We start from the raw sequence: 18272 nt of genomic DNA on the forward strand, positions 1-18272 counted from the left end.
CCATGGTTTTTGGCCACTGAGATATGCCCAAATTTATTTTTAAGCTGCTTGTAGTTGGAATGGAAGGGCTGATGGAGAAAAAAGAAAACATACTTTGGCAATGGCTCTACAACACTCAATCGTCTTGGGAATGGACTAAAATTCCAAGAACCAGTACCATTTCCAATATGAGTTGATTTCCTACAACCTTTTATATTAAGTACTTAGCATCATCCTGGCTTTATACATAACAGGTATTGTTACAATTTCCTATTGAATTTAGGAGTTTGAATCCTATTGAATTTACAATTTCCTATTGAACTTAGGAGTCCATTCTTCTATAAAAGGGGGCTCAGAGATATTTGATGGGATATAAAAAATATGCTAAGGGAGCTTTAGCTGGAATTAAATGTCTCTCTCAACAGGGAAAAAATCTTGCCTACTTTGACACTGATGTACTTTGTAATCCCTTAAAACTGCTGTACCTTTAAAGGCTTCATTCTGCCACACCCATATATATATATACAGGATACAATACACTGTATCAAGACCTGTGCCAAGAACCCCACACCTCTAATCTGGTTGAAAAGCAAAGTCATATCAGGTTAACCCCAATTCTTAAATCAGTCAACCTGTAGTTGTCCCTTTGTGCAAAAACTGTTTTTACACATTTCTTCTAACTAATCTACTTTCGTTTTCTCAATTTCCTTATGTTTCCCATTCCACTTCAACAGAAGGGTCCATTTTATCCTATCTGGAGACCTCCCTGGCACTGTCCCCTCTGGCAGGGACAGCCAAGAAAAAAGTATTTGAGAGATTCACGCTAGGGAGAGCCGAGCACCAGGGAGTTCTGTGACCATCGGAAACCCACTTTCCTGCCTCCCCCAACTCAAGAGCCCACTGCCCACTGTCCCACTGGGGGACAGCCAGTCCTCTAGTTCATGGCCTAGGGGCAAAAATAGAAGAAATCCAAGTTACAAATCTTGCAGCATGTTTGAAAGGCTTGAAGGCACTAAAGAGAAGGTATTACAAGGTCCCTCTCACCCTTCCCCACCAAGCTGTCTCAGGTACAGCAGCAGAAGACAGCGGGGCACATGGAGATGGGAGACACAGCCCCGGCCCGTGGAGCATACACCTATTAGAGGAGCTATCCAGGAAGGCAGGTGGTTACACTGCCACCACGTGCCAAGGGTGACAGGACCACACATGGCATTCCGACATGGAGCTCATCTCTTCACAGGTGTAAATACACAGGCTGTTCGCCTGCTCTGCCTCTTCTCGACCCTTTCTTCCCTGGAATGACTCAAAAGGTAGGGAGCAGCTTCCAGGCCATCCTTGCTCTGGCACCACTATAGCACAAGGTACAGTCCCACTTAAGTGCCTGTACGATGATGATGGAGGCGGAAGAAGAGCAGGAATAATAATTGTAGAATAAAAATAAAACAGAGGAAGAGCTACCATTTATATATCGAGCACTGTTCTAAGTGCTTTACATATATCATCTCACTTACTCCTCCGGGAGTCCTCTGAAGCTGGTATTATCATTCCCACTTACAACGGAGGAAACAAAGGCAAAAGAGTTATGTCGGGGGTAGATCTCACCATCTTTGGGGGCTGCTCTATGATATCCTCTCTGGTGGCTGGTAAATGAATGAAAATGCTCTTCCGGTTCCATATACTTACATGAAAATTAAGTTTCAAATATTAAAATTTAGTTGGGGGATGGGGAGGGGTGGAAATGTAGATAAATGGCAACAATTTATTTGGTGGGAACGCTAATCTGAAATATCTGAATGACAGAAATTCTTTTCCTATTCATTAATAAACACTTGTGGTTAAGAACATCAATTTATACCACACGCAGTTGAAGTCTTTAGAAACTATTTTGTACTCAAACAAGTTAAATGTGCTTTCCAAAATTATGTTTGCATAATTAATCTATTTGGTAATCTCTTTCTTTATAAGGAAGACAAAGATATAAATTTCAGTTTGATCAATTCAAGATCACATGATCATAAAATGTGAATCAATGCAATGCGACCGCTAGGCAAGCTAGAAGGTCAAAAGAGAAATAAGGCGTGGGCGGTGGCTCACACCTGTAATCCTAGCACTGTGGGAGGCCAAGGTGGGAGGATCGCTCAAGGTCAGGAGTTTGAAACCAGCCTGAGCAAGAGTGAGACTCTGTCTCTACTAAAAATAGAAAGAAATTAGCTGGACAACTAAAAATATATAGAAAAAATTAGCCGGGCATGGTGGCGCATGCCTGTAGTCCCAGCTACTCAGGAGGCTGAGACAGGAGGATTGCTTGAGCCCAGGAGTTTGAGGTTGCTGTAAACTAGGCTGACGCCACGGCACTCTAGTCTGGGCAACAGAGCAAGACTCTGTCTCAAAAAAAAAAAAAAGAGAGAAATAAAATATTAGTAGCCCTCAATTACTTCTTTATACCTAGGGTATGTAATGCTGAGTCTTCCTGAAATGCATCTTCAAACTTCTAAGGAATCCAATAACTAAATACCACTACCAGGCCTACTATGTTTGGGTAAATTTCATTTATTATGCTAAAAAACAACCTAAGCTTTTGACATGGATATAAATTTTTTTTTTAATCATTCAGTTACCACTCACTGGTCATTTGAAATAAACATACTCTCGATTCTATGAGGAAAAAAGACACCCAGCTTCTCCATGAACATATGCTAACATAAAAAAATCAATCATAATGAAATGGATACTATGCAATTCTTATGAAATCAGTTCTGCAAATTCATCTCTTCTTATCCTCAGAAACTCTTTCAAGGCTTTATTTCTAGCTTTACATTTTATATTATCTACTCTTTCCTTTATAAATGTTTCAAAGGCCTTTGGCCTTTTAAAAGCAACACTATTCTGACTGGACCTGAGATCTCTGGCCTATTTTCATAGTTCTCTAGAGTAAAAGCCTGCGTGGGCTCCTTCAGTGACACTAACTAACCCCACATGCTAAGGAGTCCATCCTAAGGTGACTCCAGTCTTCTGTTCAGTCCGTAGGACAGACGGAGCTTCACTGTTTGCCACTATCCTTGAAAGAACCCTTCATATCTTGGGGTTGTGGGATTTCTGTTCTGGGTAATCTCATTACTGCATATCTTGATGATCTTGTTCATCTGGTTTACAGCACTGATTCTCATTGGTCAGGGCTTGGTGGCATCCTTCCCTAAACAAACCTTCAGCTCTTCCCCATTCAATTCAATTCAAGAGGCATTTATCATGCATGAATGGACAGGCGTGCTTAACTCTTTCCATTAAGTGCAGAAACACTCAGAGAGCCAGGATGAGACTTCTCTGCTCCACGGTCCACGTCTGGGTTCCACGACAAAGACATCCCAGCAGACTGTTACCCATAGCTAATTAGAAAAAAGAAAGCACTGCTCTTCCCCACTCAACGAGTTTCTGCCAAAGCATTTATTTCTGCCGATCCATTTATGCATTCCACTTTCTAAGAGAACATTTTGTCACAGATGATTTAGTGCTGTAGCTCCCCCGAGCATCTTTCTGCAGCGTGCACTCATTGTTTTTAGGAATCTAGGGTCCCCCAGGCAAGATTTGAGAGGCCAGGGGGGGCTTAATTAGCCACAAGCCAGGCCTTATTCTAAGACCTCAAATTCCAAAGCATTCTTCCAAAGATCATTAATGAACAACAACAAAAAGAATCCCAGATTAAACATCTAAAAACAAAAACTTTTTAGGAGCCCTGTGTAACAGGGGAGCTGTGTAGTTTTTCAGGAGAGAAAACGGGGCTGGATGGGTAATGAGGTAAGAGAGTGATAATATTTGTTAAAGTCAGAAAAGAAGGAAAACAAACATTTTAGGAATTTTCCCATTCAGACATGGAGTCTGTATCCACCAGAAGCCAGTTTAACAGGAACAAATACTGTACCATTTCTCCCTCACCAGCAGACACTGGACTGTGCCAACGCTCAGGTAATTGTCTATGGTATGTAGCTGGAGGTGAAGCTGCACACACTGACTGCTATTTTTTATTTAACAGAACTGGTTTGGGTTATAGCAACTCTTCCAGTCTTCTGAAATCTTGTCTTGAAATCAGAATACACTTGAGGGGTACCTGAACAAGTCATTTGATGCACGTGACATTCAGCAACACCCCCCTATCCCTCCCCACAAAGTCCCTTTCCTCTAGAGCCACTCACCATGTGACACCCCCCCCCCCATCTAAGCATGACATACAATTCTGGTTTCAGGGAAGAAGGGAGCCACAAATACAAGGTCAGGACTCAAGAATGCAAAACTGTAATAATGACTCCTTTGTATCTCAGGAGTAAAATTAATAAGCTGGCCAGAAACTTGGCTAAGTATTTTTAGCTTGATATTACTGCTGTAGGTAATCCTTATAAAGTACTATTCGTATCACTGAGGTATTAACTCCCCACCCCCATACACATGCATGGGCACATGTGTACACCTACCCCACACACACATACACCCCCATAAAAACTGGTTCAATATACTTGTTTGCAAACCCAGTAAGCTATATAAAATACAGGCATTTAAAAGTGATGAATGTTAATGCATTGAGTTTATTAAAATCTATTTTTCTACTCCCATGAGACCAGGCCTGCTTTTAAATTCTAAACCATTCAAATCCCTCAAACTATTTCCTTGCCAAAGAGTATTTCCCCCAATCACCAAAATTATGGGCTTTATAAATGAAACCTAAAACCCTGTGTTTTTGAATTACTTTCTCTAGATCATTAGAACATCGTGTTTTGAAAATCTGTTTGATGTTCAAGGCAGAGTATTTATTTTCAAAATAATAAAAATAAGGAAATCCTGGTTTGCCAGAGGAAACTATTGTCAAGTTTCTAAAAATGTTTGAAATCCAACCTTGAACCCAAGTGGAAACGTCCACATGCCACTTCCCTGCTCAAAAACCTTCCATGGCTCCCCACTGCCTGTTGGATAAAGTTCAGGCTCTGCAGCCTGGTACTCATGAAGCTGTCAGCCTGACTGGCACCAAACCCCTCTGACTCATCTCCCTGATTCCCTCGTATGAATTTTCTGCACCAGCCAAATTGGATCTACACCTTGTTCCCTAAACACCCTGTGGGCATTCCTGCCTCCACAGCCCACTCTCCAGTCTGGCTCTCTCACCTCTCCTTCCCAGGCCCAACACAAGGTCCAACTCTTCCAAGAAGCCTTGCCCCAGGCACCGTTGCCCTGAGCAGTGGTTGCCTCCTGCGGAGGTCTGGCAGCTCTTATTGTCTGCGCTGCTTTCCTATTCATTTTTAAATTTTTTATTCACTTTCTTGATTAATCTTTCATCCCCCTCTTTTCAATAGATACTGGAGGCTTCTATACACCCACAGTTTGGCACTGAGAAACATGCTAGTTTGTCCTGTCACACATCCTTTTGCCTAAAAGGATGCCTATCTTCCCTACTGAATTGCCTTCTCCTTTGAGACCAGCAGCCAGATCGTACCCTTGTCTATCTTCCCTGGAGTGTATAAAGCAAAACACAAAGCACAAACCAAAACAATGCAAAACCAGATGCTGTTTCTGGGACCATCCCCATTGCATTTCACCTCCTGAAACCTCTTCTGTTGCTTTCTAATCACTGTGTCTTTTATTAGAGAAAAGTATTGACTTGTGGTAATGGCTGGCCTACTATGTACCAGGCACCATACTGGATCTTTCTTGCACCTTAGCTTTAGACGACTCACATAAACCCAACACAGATGTTACTCTGCAGGTGGGACAATGAAGACTGAGAAAGATTAAGGATTTATGCATTAAAGGACCACTTGGGGAGAGGAAGAATTATTATTTTGGAATGCTTATGGAACGTCTTGCTTGTAAGCAGAAGGATAAACTAAACCCTTCTCCTTTTTTTTTCCAACCCCATAATGTGACTTTATGAGGTCCTTACTCCTGAGGACATATACCGCCTGCAAGTATAATTATTAATGCCTATTATTAAAAATTCAATGGTAACACGGATGGATTGATTTAAAAGCAAACATGACACGGAAGAAATCTAATCAAGAATTTCTTCAGGTGACTCACACCTGTAATCTTAGCACCCTGGGAGGTCGAGGCGGGAGGATCACCTGAGGTCAGGAGTTCAAGACCAGCCTGAGTGAAAGCAAGACCCCCAACTCTACTAAAAATAGAAAATTAACCAGGCGTGGTGGCACACACCTGTAGTCCCAGCTACTCAGACGCTGAGGCAGGTGGACTGCCTGAGTCCAGGAGTTTGAGGTTGCTGTGAACTAGGCTGACGCCAGGTCATTCTACCCAGGGTGACAGAGTGAGACACTGTATCAAAAAAAAAAAAAAAGAACTTCTTCAAACGGCATTTTGTTTGCTTATTTGATCTTTTAATCCTGTGAGCAAGGACGAATGACTAAAGGTTACAGTTAGCTACTCCAAATCACTGAAATCTCAGGGGCTGAGAGAAAGGCAAGCACCACTACACAGACAAGCAGAGGAGAAATCCAAATTCCTTGACCAGAGTCCTTACCTGGCTAGGAAGAGAAAACTATCAGGACTCTGAGTCCCACACTAGGTGCTCCCATGGGAAATGAGATTAGAAGGTGGAAAGAAGGCTGCTTGCAGCAGCAGTTATTGAGCACTTACTGTGTGCCAGGCACTGTGCCAAGTACTCTACATGCATTGGCCACGTGACCTGCAACAATCCTAGGAAGCAGGTCCAATGAGTATTGCAAAGTTCCAGTGAGAAATCAGAAGCTCGGATCATTTAAATAACTTGCCTGAGATGGCGAGCAAGCTAGTAAGTGGCAGGGTCAGGATTCACACTCAGGTTGGTTTGTTTATTGGATTCTGTGCTCTAAAAAACATTGCTATATTGCTTGTATAGACCTGTGTCATGCACACAGGACATTCTGATGGATGCTGTGAATGCTGGGCCAGCAGTCTTAAGGAAATTTAAGTTTATGGCAAAACAATGGTTTAGTGGCTTCAGGTTGAGACATTTGCTGGCAGAATGCCAAATATTATCACAGATGAAAAAATAAGATGTGACACATGTTATTTTCAACATTCCCATTACAGAATCAAACACAGACCCCGTACCTCCCTGTCCTTCTCTAATATATTATTTTCCAATTTTTTCCCTAACTGATTTCTTCCCTTACTACCTTTCTTCTTCCCTCCATTTTCATTGCTGAGACATAAAAAATGATTCCTGGGTAAAAGTGATTAGTGCTAGTTGGAAGACAGGTTTCTGAGAAACCTAATAAATCACGGCTGTCTCCTCCTCTGGCTTTCAACATCAGGATGTTATCAAGGCTTTTTTCTTCCCACCTTCCTCACCCCCTTTCCTTCTCCTCCGCCTCACTCCGTCTTTATATTGCTATTTTTCTAGTCTGGTAGGCACAGTGCTGAACTGGAAAGACTCTGCCAAGACCCTTGGCAGAAGCTGGCCTCCAGGAATCCTGCCCACCGCAGCGGTGCGGAGAAGACAGGGCCTCTGGGCAGACCAGCAGGAGTGAGGGCCAGGTTTGGGGTCTGGCTAGAACGCTGGGCAGAACAGGTTTCCCTGGCATCTAAACTCTCATGCCTCTGGAGCTCAGCTTTCTCATGCCAGGGCCAGGATTACAATTGCTCGCTGGCACTTGCTGTTGTTCTCCTCACAAGAGAAGTGAGAGGGAGGAAGCACAAAAAAAAAAAAAAAAAAAAAGCGAAAGCAAGCCAGCACACCACCCAGAGTCGGGCAGGCTCCACAGGGCACGGCCACGTGCCCAGAGCACACGGTCCTGCAGGCAGGCAGCCAGGGTTGCCAGGGCTCACACGAGAGCCGGGGGCTGGGCACTGAGAGGGTGGCTGTTTCCACACTGGCAGGGCAGGAGCTGCTAACTCAGAAGCGATACTGCTGGATACCAGGGAACTGATTCGTCCTAACCCAGAAGGAAAAGAAAGGTCAGGCAGGCTGCACAGAGTAAGTTCCAGGCATGCTGGGGAGAGGAATAAAAAAAAAAAAAAAAAAGAAAAAGCATGTCCTATTTTTGCAGAGGGAAGGGGACTAGATGAACAAATCCCTAAATGGAGAATGGGGGGTTTAGAATCGAGTCATTCCTTTCCCTACCCCCATGCCGGGGACATGTAACAGCTCTAAGCACTGGGCCCTCAGGTGCCACGAACCATGCCATCCTTTGCCATGGGTTAGTTTCTTTAACCCCATTCAAATCCCATAGAGGAAGAACTATTTATAATCTCCATTCTGTTGATGAACAAACTGAGCCTTAAAGAGGTTAAGAAGTTGATACAATGTTACACACCAAGCCAAGGGTGGGTCAGGATGTAAATCCAAGCCCCTGAACCCAGAGCCCACACTCCTACCTACCGAGCTGCCTTGCTTCTCATACTTACCCCAAAATACCTCTTGCCACAGGCTAGGGACTCCTCCCCCGTGAATGTCAGCAAGCCTGTCCTCTACAGCTGTGCTCCCCAACCCCGGTACCACCCCGAGGCCTGTTAGGGACTGGGCCGCAGAGCCCTGCCACGGCCCCCAGCCCCCTTTCCATGGAAAAATTGTCTTCCATGAAATTTAGGAACCAACGGGCCACACACCAGAAGGTGAGTGGCTGGCCAGCAAGTGAAGCTTCATCTGTATTTACAGCCGCCTCATTTCCCATCGCTGGCATCACCACCTGAGCTCCACCTCCCCCACCCCCTACACCCACCCCACCCCAATCCACCTCCCCCACCCCCTACACCCACCCCACCCCAATCCACCTCCCCCACCCCCCTACACCCACCCCACCCCAATCCACCTCCCCCAGCCCCCTACACCCACCCCATCCCAATCCACCTCCCCCAGCCCCCTACACCCACCCCATCCCAATCCACCTCCCCCAGCCCCTACACCCACCCTACCCCAATCCACCTCCCCCAGCCCCTACACCCACCGTACCCCAATCCACCTCCCCCAGCCCCCTACACCCACCCCACCCCAATCCACCTCCCCCACCCCAATCTACCTCTCCCACCCCAATCCACCTCCCTACACCCCCCTACACCCACCCCATCCCAATCCACCTCCCCCAGCCCCCTACACCCACCCCATCCCAATCCACCTCCCCCAGCCCCCTACACCCACCCCACCCCAATCCACCTCCCCCAGCCCCCTACACCCACCCCACCCCAATCCACCTCCCCCAGCCCCCTACACCCACCTCACCCCAATCCACCTCCCCGACCCCCCTACACCCACCCCACCCCGATCCATGGGAAAATTGTCTTCCATGAGACTGGTCCCTGGTGCCAAAAAGCTTGGAGACCACTGCTCTACAAGGCTTGGAGCAGATACTCTTACAAAAGTAACAGAAAAAAGTCCACCTGCCTCGAGAACAAAGCTGACTCCCTCCTCTTCAGGATCACGGGATCCTGATGAATGAGAGGCACCTCCACGATACGTGAGGTGCCATGCACGGCGACTATCAACCTCACGTTCCCAGCCTGCAGGCACAGCAGTCCGCTGGACAGGAATACAGATGAATTGCAAGCCCTTAAGGGGAGCTTCATCTCATGGTATGGGGAAAAGCAAGAAAATCCTCTTGCCTCAACAGGACTTCCCACAATCCCAGAACCACCTGCACAGAACTCCTCTCCGTCATTACTCAAATCCCACAGGGGCAGCCTTTTCCTTCTGTACCCAAACCTTGTCACAAAGGAAGGTCTGCTGGAACGGAGCACAGACTCCATATTGCAATGGTACAGTGGGTTCTCCTCACCCTCACTCCTCTTGTGCCAACCACTTATGCCCTTCTCTTCCCACACACAACCACACGGAAGGGTTTTCACTTCACTCTGTGACCAGTCTTTATCATGACCTGGTCTCTGTGCTCAGAACTGGAAAGAGAGCCTTCTTAATTCTTAGCAGAATATGGGCCTAACAGTGGTGAGACACCCCCAAGCTATTCAAAGAAAAACCACCAGAGGAAACGATTTCAAATCTGGCTTTACAAGCATGTGATTTAAAAATAACTCTGCCTTTGTCTGCTATAGATGACTTTCCCTAAAGGGATGGCTGTCCTTAAAGCAATCGCTCAATTCTCAGGGCAAATAGATTCTTATTTTTCCAGTACCCAGCACATACCTCCAGGAGAGCAACCCCACGTACCAACTCTGATAGCGTCTGAAATGCAAACATCCAAGTCGTCAGATGGACTCCTGCTCTCTCTGCCGGCCTGGGAACATCAGGATGCTGCACCTGAGATGACTGAGAAGCCTCTGCAGGTAGCTACAGCATCCAAAAGCCACCACTCTTCCCTTCATTAAGCTGTCAGCCCAGAAGGCCCAGCCATCACACCAGCCACTGGTTTCAATAGTTCACTGGATTATTTCTCCAAGCAAAGTATATTTATTCAGATATTTGATTCATTCATTGATTAGATAACTAGACAGAGGACTAAGGATGGGGTGTACAATATAGGAACAGGGACTGGGGGGTTAGTCATGATAAATACATGAGAATTCACAAGAATGTTCACCTCCTTGTCAGTCCAAGACCTCCTGGGATGGACTAGAAATGCATAATTTGTCAGCTTATGGCTTCAATGCCTTTCAACCAAACAGGTAGCACTAATGACACAATGCCACTGAGCATAACTCAACAGAGACATGCTGATCAGATAGGTGAAAACAAAAGTTTGGTAATTGTTCCACTATTATCTCCCCAGTAGCCCGAGGGCTAAGTTTTATCAACTCAAAGTGCATAATTACACTCTTATTAATATCCTGTTTCTTCTTGGCAACCTAATGTTTCCTGACTTTCTTAAAAAGCTTTGCCATAAAGCATCACGGGAGGTAAAAGCATCCATTTGTGTGACGGGATCCTGAATTAAGTCTATATTCTGCTGTCCACATTAAAGATCTAAACCAGTGGTTCACAACTAGGAGTGACTTTATCCTCAGGGGACATTTGGCAGTGACTAGAGACATTTTTACTTGTCACAGCTAGAGGTGGGAGTGCTACTGGCACCTAGGAAGCAGAGGCAGAGATGCTACTGAGCACCCTACAATGCACAGGATGGTGACCCACAACAAGACTTACCCCAAACACGAACAGCACCAAGGCTGAGAAATCCTGATCGAGACTGAAATTATACAGTTCCCAGAATGCTCCAGGCTACATCTGTGCTCTTCCCTTCCAAGGGCTTATTTTCTTCAAGATTAACTTGCTATTTCTATTCTGGTCACTTCTGTGAGCCACAGAGAATAATCAAGAACTCTCTCCTTTTTCAGGTTTGCTTGTGATATACATCCATCAAGGCAGCATCCTTGATGCTGCAATTTTATTTTGCATTATAATCTTTATAATGATCAACAGTGTAGGAACAGCTGAGTGTTATTCTACCCGAGCTTGGCATTTGAAGAAGAACTTTAACTTTTTTTCTTCTCTGTGAGGACTATCATTGAGCTTTCAATTCAAGGAAAAAAATTATTTTGAAGTGTGTTTCCATTATCAAAAAGACATTTAAATAAAGAGTTTATTTCTAGCCCCTCAGTGTTCCATTTGATCCCAGTGCCTTCCTGGCACATGTGACAAAATGATACCTACTGCAACTCAGGAGTTTTTTTGCTATGGATTGCAACTCTGATTGGGGCAGCCCAAGTTTCTGAGAGTCACTGATTAATGACTGACTCTAACAAGCTCTGAAAAATGACTTTTAAAGAAGTCTCAAATTCTAAAACCCTGATTTTTGACTCTCAGTAGGAAGCAAGGTGTGGACACTCAATATTTGGATGTCTTTTGGGAAAAAAATACAATATTCCTAACATGGTACACATCCTATATTTGGTAGGCAATGCAGAAATACTAGTCCACTGATTATAAGTACTATAGTTAAAACACCCCAAATCTATAACTACTGGGCAAAATTTCCTGATATTTCTCTCCAAAGGAAGAGTTATATGCTGTACCTAATTACTTTAAGAAGGAATTTCAGAAGACAGGGATTGAAGTAAATAATAAAAGTTGACACAGATATAACAATGATCACAACTGTTTCCATTACTAGAACATCCATTGCTAGTCATTTGATCCTTTATATATATTATCGCTAATTTTCCCAATAACTCAAGAAAACAGAAATTATACCCTTTTACACAAAGGGAAACTGAGGCTCCAAAGGTGATGTCACTTCTTAAGGCCACACAGCTACCAAGCGGTAAGTCACACTCTGCAGAGTGGAATGACTGAGGCACAAGTGTGCCTCCTCCCTGGGGCTCTGCTCCCTTCTCCCTTGGTTGTTTTTCCACTTTGAAGAATTGTTTATTTTTGCTGATTGTTCCTGGGAAGCAACTGAAGACAATGGCACTGTACATTCTGTACATTCTGTAGCAGGGCCTCAGGTTCACATCAGGGGTATTTGCCCAAGCTCCTGCAGCCTACAGGGTGGCTGGAGGTTCAGATCTAATTCCATTCCAGCCAGTGGCCTTGAGTTATAATTCAAAGTGGATTTTGGAGAAAAGGCTAGCACAGAGAGACGTGAAAGGAAGAACTTTAACTCCAATACCAATATATCAAGGCGGGGGTGTTCTCTTCCTTCTTTGCATCATTTTCTTCCATTTAAATCTTGCTCTGTGTGCCACAGAAATTTCTACACAAGCAGAGGACACCAAGTTCAGCAACGATCTCTAGCACAAGTCTCGCATTGTCCTGCTTTCTGTCTTCCCCCACGGCTAAGGCCCTCAGCTCTGTGACCTTCCTGACGATTTATCTGGCTGGCTCTTTGTTCTGGTTACCTGTGCACATGAAATGGTCTTTCTTCCTGTTCGTTTTGTACTACAGGGTGCTAAAGGCATGAATCCAGAGCTGCCTGAATCTGTGTTTCTATCTGAGCATTTAGCAGTGGGGTTTGAAGTCCTGGTCATTTCAGGTGATGTTTTTGGTTGATATTTCAACATCACTTACAGCCAATCTTGCAGCCTAGCAGGCTTCGATAAAGGTGGATTAAGTGTGATGGACAGATGAAAATGAAAAAAAAAAAAAAAGTAAGAACAGTTTGGTTTGTGGGAATAACGAAAAGAGGGAAACGGGGTCTGGGCAGGAAGAAGGCTAAGCCACATTTAATATGAGAGCTGCTTTTGGATTCTATTTCTTAGTTAATGATAAGATGAAAAGGATGAAAAAATACCTGCCTCACACCCGTACTCACATTGTTTTTGTCCCCTTCAGGCCAGAGAAGAGTGAATGCAGGTAAACCAAGCCTTACAGAGAGTCCACTCACATCATTCAGCAAGACCCTATTATCTATGTGTTTAAGGAATGAGGAAAAGAGGAGATGAAATGGATGCTAAAATTTGGAATCATTAACTGTTGGTATTTCTTACACTGCAGTCCTTGGATGAACTGCATCAGAATCCCATGAGAAGCTGGTCAAAATTACATATTCCTAGACCCTTACCCCAGACCTGAAGAATTATAATTTCTAGGGGCAGAGACATAGGATCTGTATTTCAGATAAGTAGGATCTGTATTTCAGATAAGTGATACGGACGCTCCTTGAAGTGGGAGACCCTCTGCCCTGGGCAAAGCAGAAGGTTCCTCCCTGACAATGTGTGCTGAAGCCTCCCTGAGTGTTAAGATGTTCACGCCAGCCCCCCCTGCCCCTCCCATTCGCCCTTCTCCCCTTCCGCAGGGAGAAGCTTCCGAGAGCTTTACCTGGTCTGATGGGGCTCTGCATGCAGTTTGGAGACGGGATACCGGGGTGAATGGGTGCAGAGGCCCGGTTGCTGAGGTCCATGACCAAGGGGGCCGCAGAGGAAGCCGGCTGCAGCCCAGGAGGGTGAGGGCTGTGGTCGTGCTGAGACGGGCTGGGGGGAATGCCATTTTCTGACAAAAACTCCTCCAGGTCCATGTATTCCAACTGGAAAGTATCTCCGTCATAGGGAAGGGTTTTGTCCCATAAGGTGGGCCCCAAGAACGCCGACTGGGGGACCGTCGGGCTGTTACTCTCATCATCCAGCTTCTTTTCCTTGTCTTTGTCTTTACCAAATGCTGCAGAAGAAGGGAAAGCGGGACTTGAATAAAAAAGACAGAAAAGAAAAAGCATCGATCTTTTGCCACTTTTCCTGGCCTGTTATACAACCATGTGTCACCAATGCTAGGGTCCTCCTCTGGCTGCTGTCTTCTGTGGATCCAGAGTTAAAAGTTCAGGCAGCACATGGATCTCTGCCTGTTTTTCAACATCTTCCTATTTACTTTGGAAAGAAAGCACTAATCCTTGGGACAGGGCTACAGGCTGATCTAGAATAAAAACAAGAGAACAACAAGTCTTGGTGCACTATTTGGGGCGATTAATAATTTAAACCTAAAGTGGGGAAAATAACAGCTGTGATACAACTGCTGTGAGTTTTAAGAAATCTGCCAATAACCAAGTTTATCTTCCAGGAAATTTATCACAGTAAGAATATTATAAGGTTGGCCGGGCGCTGTGGCTCACGCCTGTAATCCTAGCTCTTGGGAGGCCGAGGCAGGCGGATTGCTCAAGGTCAGGAGTTCGAAACCAGCCTGAGCAAGAGCGAGACCCCGTCTCTACTATAAAATAGAAAGAAATTAATTGGCCAACTGATATATATATAAAAATTAGCCGGGCATGGTGGCGCATGCCTGTAGTCCCAGCTACCCGGGAGGCTGAGGCAGAAGGATCACTCGAGCCCAGGAGTTTGAGGTTGCTGTGAGCTAGGCTGACGCCATGGCACTCACTCTAGCCTGGGCAACAAAGCGAGACTCTGTCTCAAAAAAAAAAAAAAAAAAAAAAAAAAAGAATATTATAAGGTCATTCAGACTTACATAGCCAGTGAGTTGGGGGGGTCTTAACTTTGGTAAGGCAGGGACTTTTCACCTTTCTTTAATATCATGTATTGAGCACCTACTGTATGCCTCGTTCTTTCCATACATTATCTCAAAAATCTCATTAAAAACCCTTGCAAAACAGTGGTTATTTCCATTTACAATGAAGACACAGAGGCTCTGAGATCTGAAGGAACTTGACCAATGCCTCCCATTGGCAGAGAAGAAAAATGAGAACTTTCTGAGTTCACACGTGCTTGCTTAGAAAGCTACTGGGGCACACTGATTTTTACAAAAGGAGTTAAAAATGTTTTCTTCCTCCTCATTCCCAAACACTTCAGTATAATCCAGTTTACAAAAATTACACATTTAGGAAACCCATCAAAGCACAGGCATTGCAAAAGGTATTCTACATACCTATGATGGAAGTATGGAGCTATTTTCTACCTGGAAATACTGCTCACCCAAGCAGGTCTTTAACAGGCGCTCTGGATTTTGCCAATTCTAATACTGAGGCGTGGGTGGAATCTGGGATTAAGGAATTTGCTTCTGAGTTTCGTCTTCAGAGAAACACAGCCTCCACGACAACCCATTCTAACCCTCCACAGTCTCGCCTGAGAATCTGACTTAGAACACCTCGGGTTGCAAATACAAAAGCAAGCTCGCCCGCAGCCCCTTCCTCCCAGGCGCTGCTCCTTAAAGGAGAGTTACCGCAGGGGAGCTAAGATCTGCAGACTGCTTAACTGAACACCCCGGCTCTTGCAACGCAACAGGTGGTCCCCTCCTAGGAAAGATGTGAGTACTCCCAAGGTATCTGTAGCCAAACAATCTTTCAAGACTTTTACACTCTGAGTAGCATCTGCTGCTGTGATACGGAAGGCATGAAAACGCATTAGCCCAAACGACAAATCCGCGGCGGTACCCTCTGGGGTTCGGGGCCTCCGTGTCTCTCGTACCCCTCCTCTCCCGCTGGGGCCAAGGCTGCCTCGGGAAGGTTTGGGACTTACCAAGAAAGGGCTCTAGCCGGAGGAGGCTCCTGCGCGGTGACACGTGAGCCCGCTCCGCTCTCCCCTCCCACCAGGAAAAGTGCTCCGGGAAAGTGCCGGCGCGGGAGGCGTGCACCGCTTCCCTCCGGGAGACCACTCCCCCCGTCGTCCCCAACCCCCAACCCCGTTTTTGAATTACCCTGCCCCGGGAGAAAACTGCATCTCCGCCCAGACCCCGTGAGTTCCAAACCGTAGCCAGCAAAAAGAACCTATAACACAAGCCCGACGCCCAGGCTACGCAGGGAGAGCCCCCCACTACCCGAGCCGCCCCCCGCCCACCCTAGAACCGGGCCCCGGGGTGTCCCCTCCCCGGCCCCGGGGGCTCTGCCCAGGCTCGGGCGGTTTCCCTCTGCTCGCGGGCGTGCCCCTTCCAGGGACCAGTCCCGACCTGTCAAGTTCCACCTCCCACCCGCGCGCAGGAGCGGACCCGGGAGGCTGGGCTGCCCCCACCCCGCGCTGTTTTAAATGTTGCTCAGGAGGGTCGCTCCCCTCCCACAGAGGAGCAGCAGGAAGGCGAGGGGCGAGCCCCTCGGCGGCACCGGAGCGGGCGGGGCGCCGTGGGACTGGGACGGGGGCGAGGGGACCGTGCTCCGCGGGCGTGCTCCGCTCGGCCGGGCCGAGGAGGGGGACCCGGAGCGTCGCCCCTTCCCAGCGCGGGGCCGCGGGAGGGGAGGAGCGGGGCGGCCGCGGCAGCGCTCACCGTCTTCGTGGTGAAGGGGGAGCTTCAGCGGGTTCTCCAGCAGGGACCTGAGCACGCCGTAGGGAGGCGGGATAAAGGTGGGGTTCAGGGGGAGCGGTCGGGACATTTTCTCCATCGCGATGGACTCAATTATTTTTCCTCCAAAAATAAAATTAAAAAAAAAAACACCAAAAGATTCAACCGTCCTCCCCCCCCCCAAAATGTTGCTGAGCTTTTCCTGCGTCCTCTGCCAAAAGTACTCGCTTTCAAAGCGCTGGAGACAAGGGAAGAAAAAAAATTACTTGTAGCCTTATAAATACATCTACATAAAAATATGTATTTCAAAAAAAATAAAAAAAACTTTCGGGTTTCCAGTACAGACGGTCCCAGGAGAGCGCGCCAAGTGCCCGCGGGTTCCCCGGCGACGCGCAGGATGCTCTCACCTGCCTCGAACCCCTCGTCTTGCAAAATGTTCAAAATTGCAAAAAAAAAAAAAAAGAGAGAAAGAAAGAAAAAAAAAATGTCGACGGCTGCAGAAGGGCAGAAGGCACCGCGCCGACCCTGGCGCCTAGTGCCAGCACCCGAGGCGGCGCGCCGGCCCGCCCCACCCCCCTCCCCGCGCCGGCGGCCGCTGCTCCCCCGCGCTCCGCGGCCCCGCAGCGCCCGGCTCAGCGCATCCGGCCGCCCATGTGCCGCGGCCCTGACAAGAGTGACGTCAGGGCCCGCACCGCGCGCCCATAGGCGTGCGGGGGCGGGGCCACGAGCGACCCCGCCCCCCGGCCCGCCCGCCCCGCCGCCGCGTGTGTGGCGTCGCCGCGCGCACCGGTTTTCCGGGACCTTGCCATGCCCAAAAGCTGCAAAGGAGCAGGTGCCAGATTCCCTGGGCCATCGACCTGGGCTTAGAAACTATTTTTTTTTTTTGGTCAGGGAGGAATGAGGATTTTACATCAATAGTTTTCAACCTATGAATAACCCGGGGAGTTAAAAAAAATCTCCATGCCCAGGTCGCATCTCAGATCAATTAAATCAGAACCTATCCAGGCGTTAGGTTTTAAAGCTCCCCAGGTGGTTGCAAAGAGCATCCAAGTTTGAGATGACTGGTTTAAATGGAATTGAAGGTAAATAAATGCTCTCCTAAATATTCTCATGATCCAAGCCAAGCTTCGAGCCTTCTTTCTTGCCCTGCTTCCCCGAGGTCCGAATGGGATGCAGAAAGTGGAGTGGGGAGTGGAGCTCCGGCCGGGCGAGCTGCTGGGAACTGTCCCCGCGCTGCCAGGGGGGTAGACCTTCGCCTGAGACGGACAGAGGCAGGACAGAGACGCACGCACTGAATGGGATTTTAGGGATAGTTCCTGTAGGTGGGTCTAGGGCACTGTGCTTGGGTCAGTTTACAAGGACTGCACAGTAATGAAAATGATTTTTGTAGAGTATTCCCTAAGGGGTTTTTGGCGTTCATTGCTGTCCCAGCAGCTGGGACCCCGCCAGTTTGACCCCGCGGCGCTCCTGGTCCCCCTAGAGCTGCGTGCGCCTCCCCCCCCCCCCGCATGGGGCGGAACTCCCTTCCCAAGTTGGGTGCCGGGGCGCTGGCTTCCAGCGGTGGAGAGCTCCGGGCGGCCAGGCAGGCTCTTCCCCTCTCCGCCCCATCTCCCCAGACTAGGGCGGGTGAATCTGGGGAAGGGTCTGCAAGAATGAATGGGCACAAATTAGAACACATCTTACTTCAGTGAGACATAAAGGCTTTTGTGACCCTAGG

General features: G+C 47.2%; 1 protein-coding gene across 2 annotated transcripts in view; it reads right to left on the bottom strand.

The window, feature by feature from the left end:
* The window catches only part of HLF (HLF transcription factor, PAR bZIP family member), a 54723-nt gene extending 37499 nt beyond the window's left edge, over window positions 1-17224 (bottom strand). For both annotated transcript variants that reach the window (XM_012779669.2, XM_012778939.2), the window contains exons 1-2: window positions 16541-17224; window positions 13664-13999 (exon numbers count right to left, since the gene is read on the bottom strand). In XM_012779669.2, the coding sequence (XP_012635123.1) occupies window positions 13664-13999; window positions 16541-16655 (451 nt within the window). In that variant the 5' untranslated portion in view covers window positions 16656-17224. The remainder of the gene's footprint in view (window positions 1-13663; window positions 14000-16540) is intronic.
* Between the last annotated feature and the right edge of the window lie 1048 nt (window positions 17225-18272).

Source organism: Microcebus murinus, chromosome 18 (assembly GCF_040939455.1).
Source record: "Microcebus murinus isolate Inina chromosome 18, M.murinus_Inina_mat1.0, whole genome shotgun sequence".
Lineage (NCBI taxonomy): Eukaryota > Metazoa > Chordata > Mammalia > Primates > Cheirogaleidae > Microcebus > Microcebus murinus.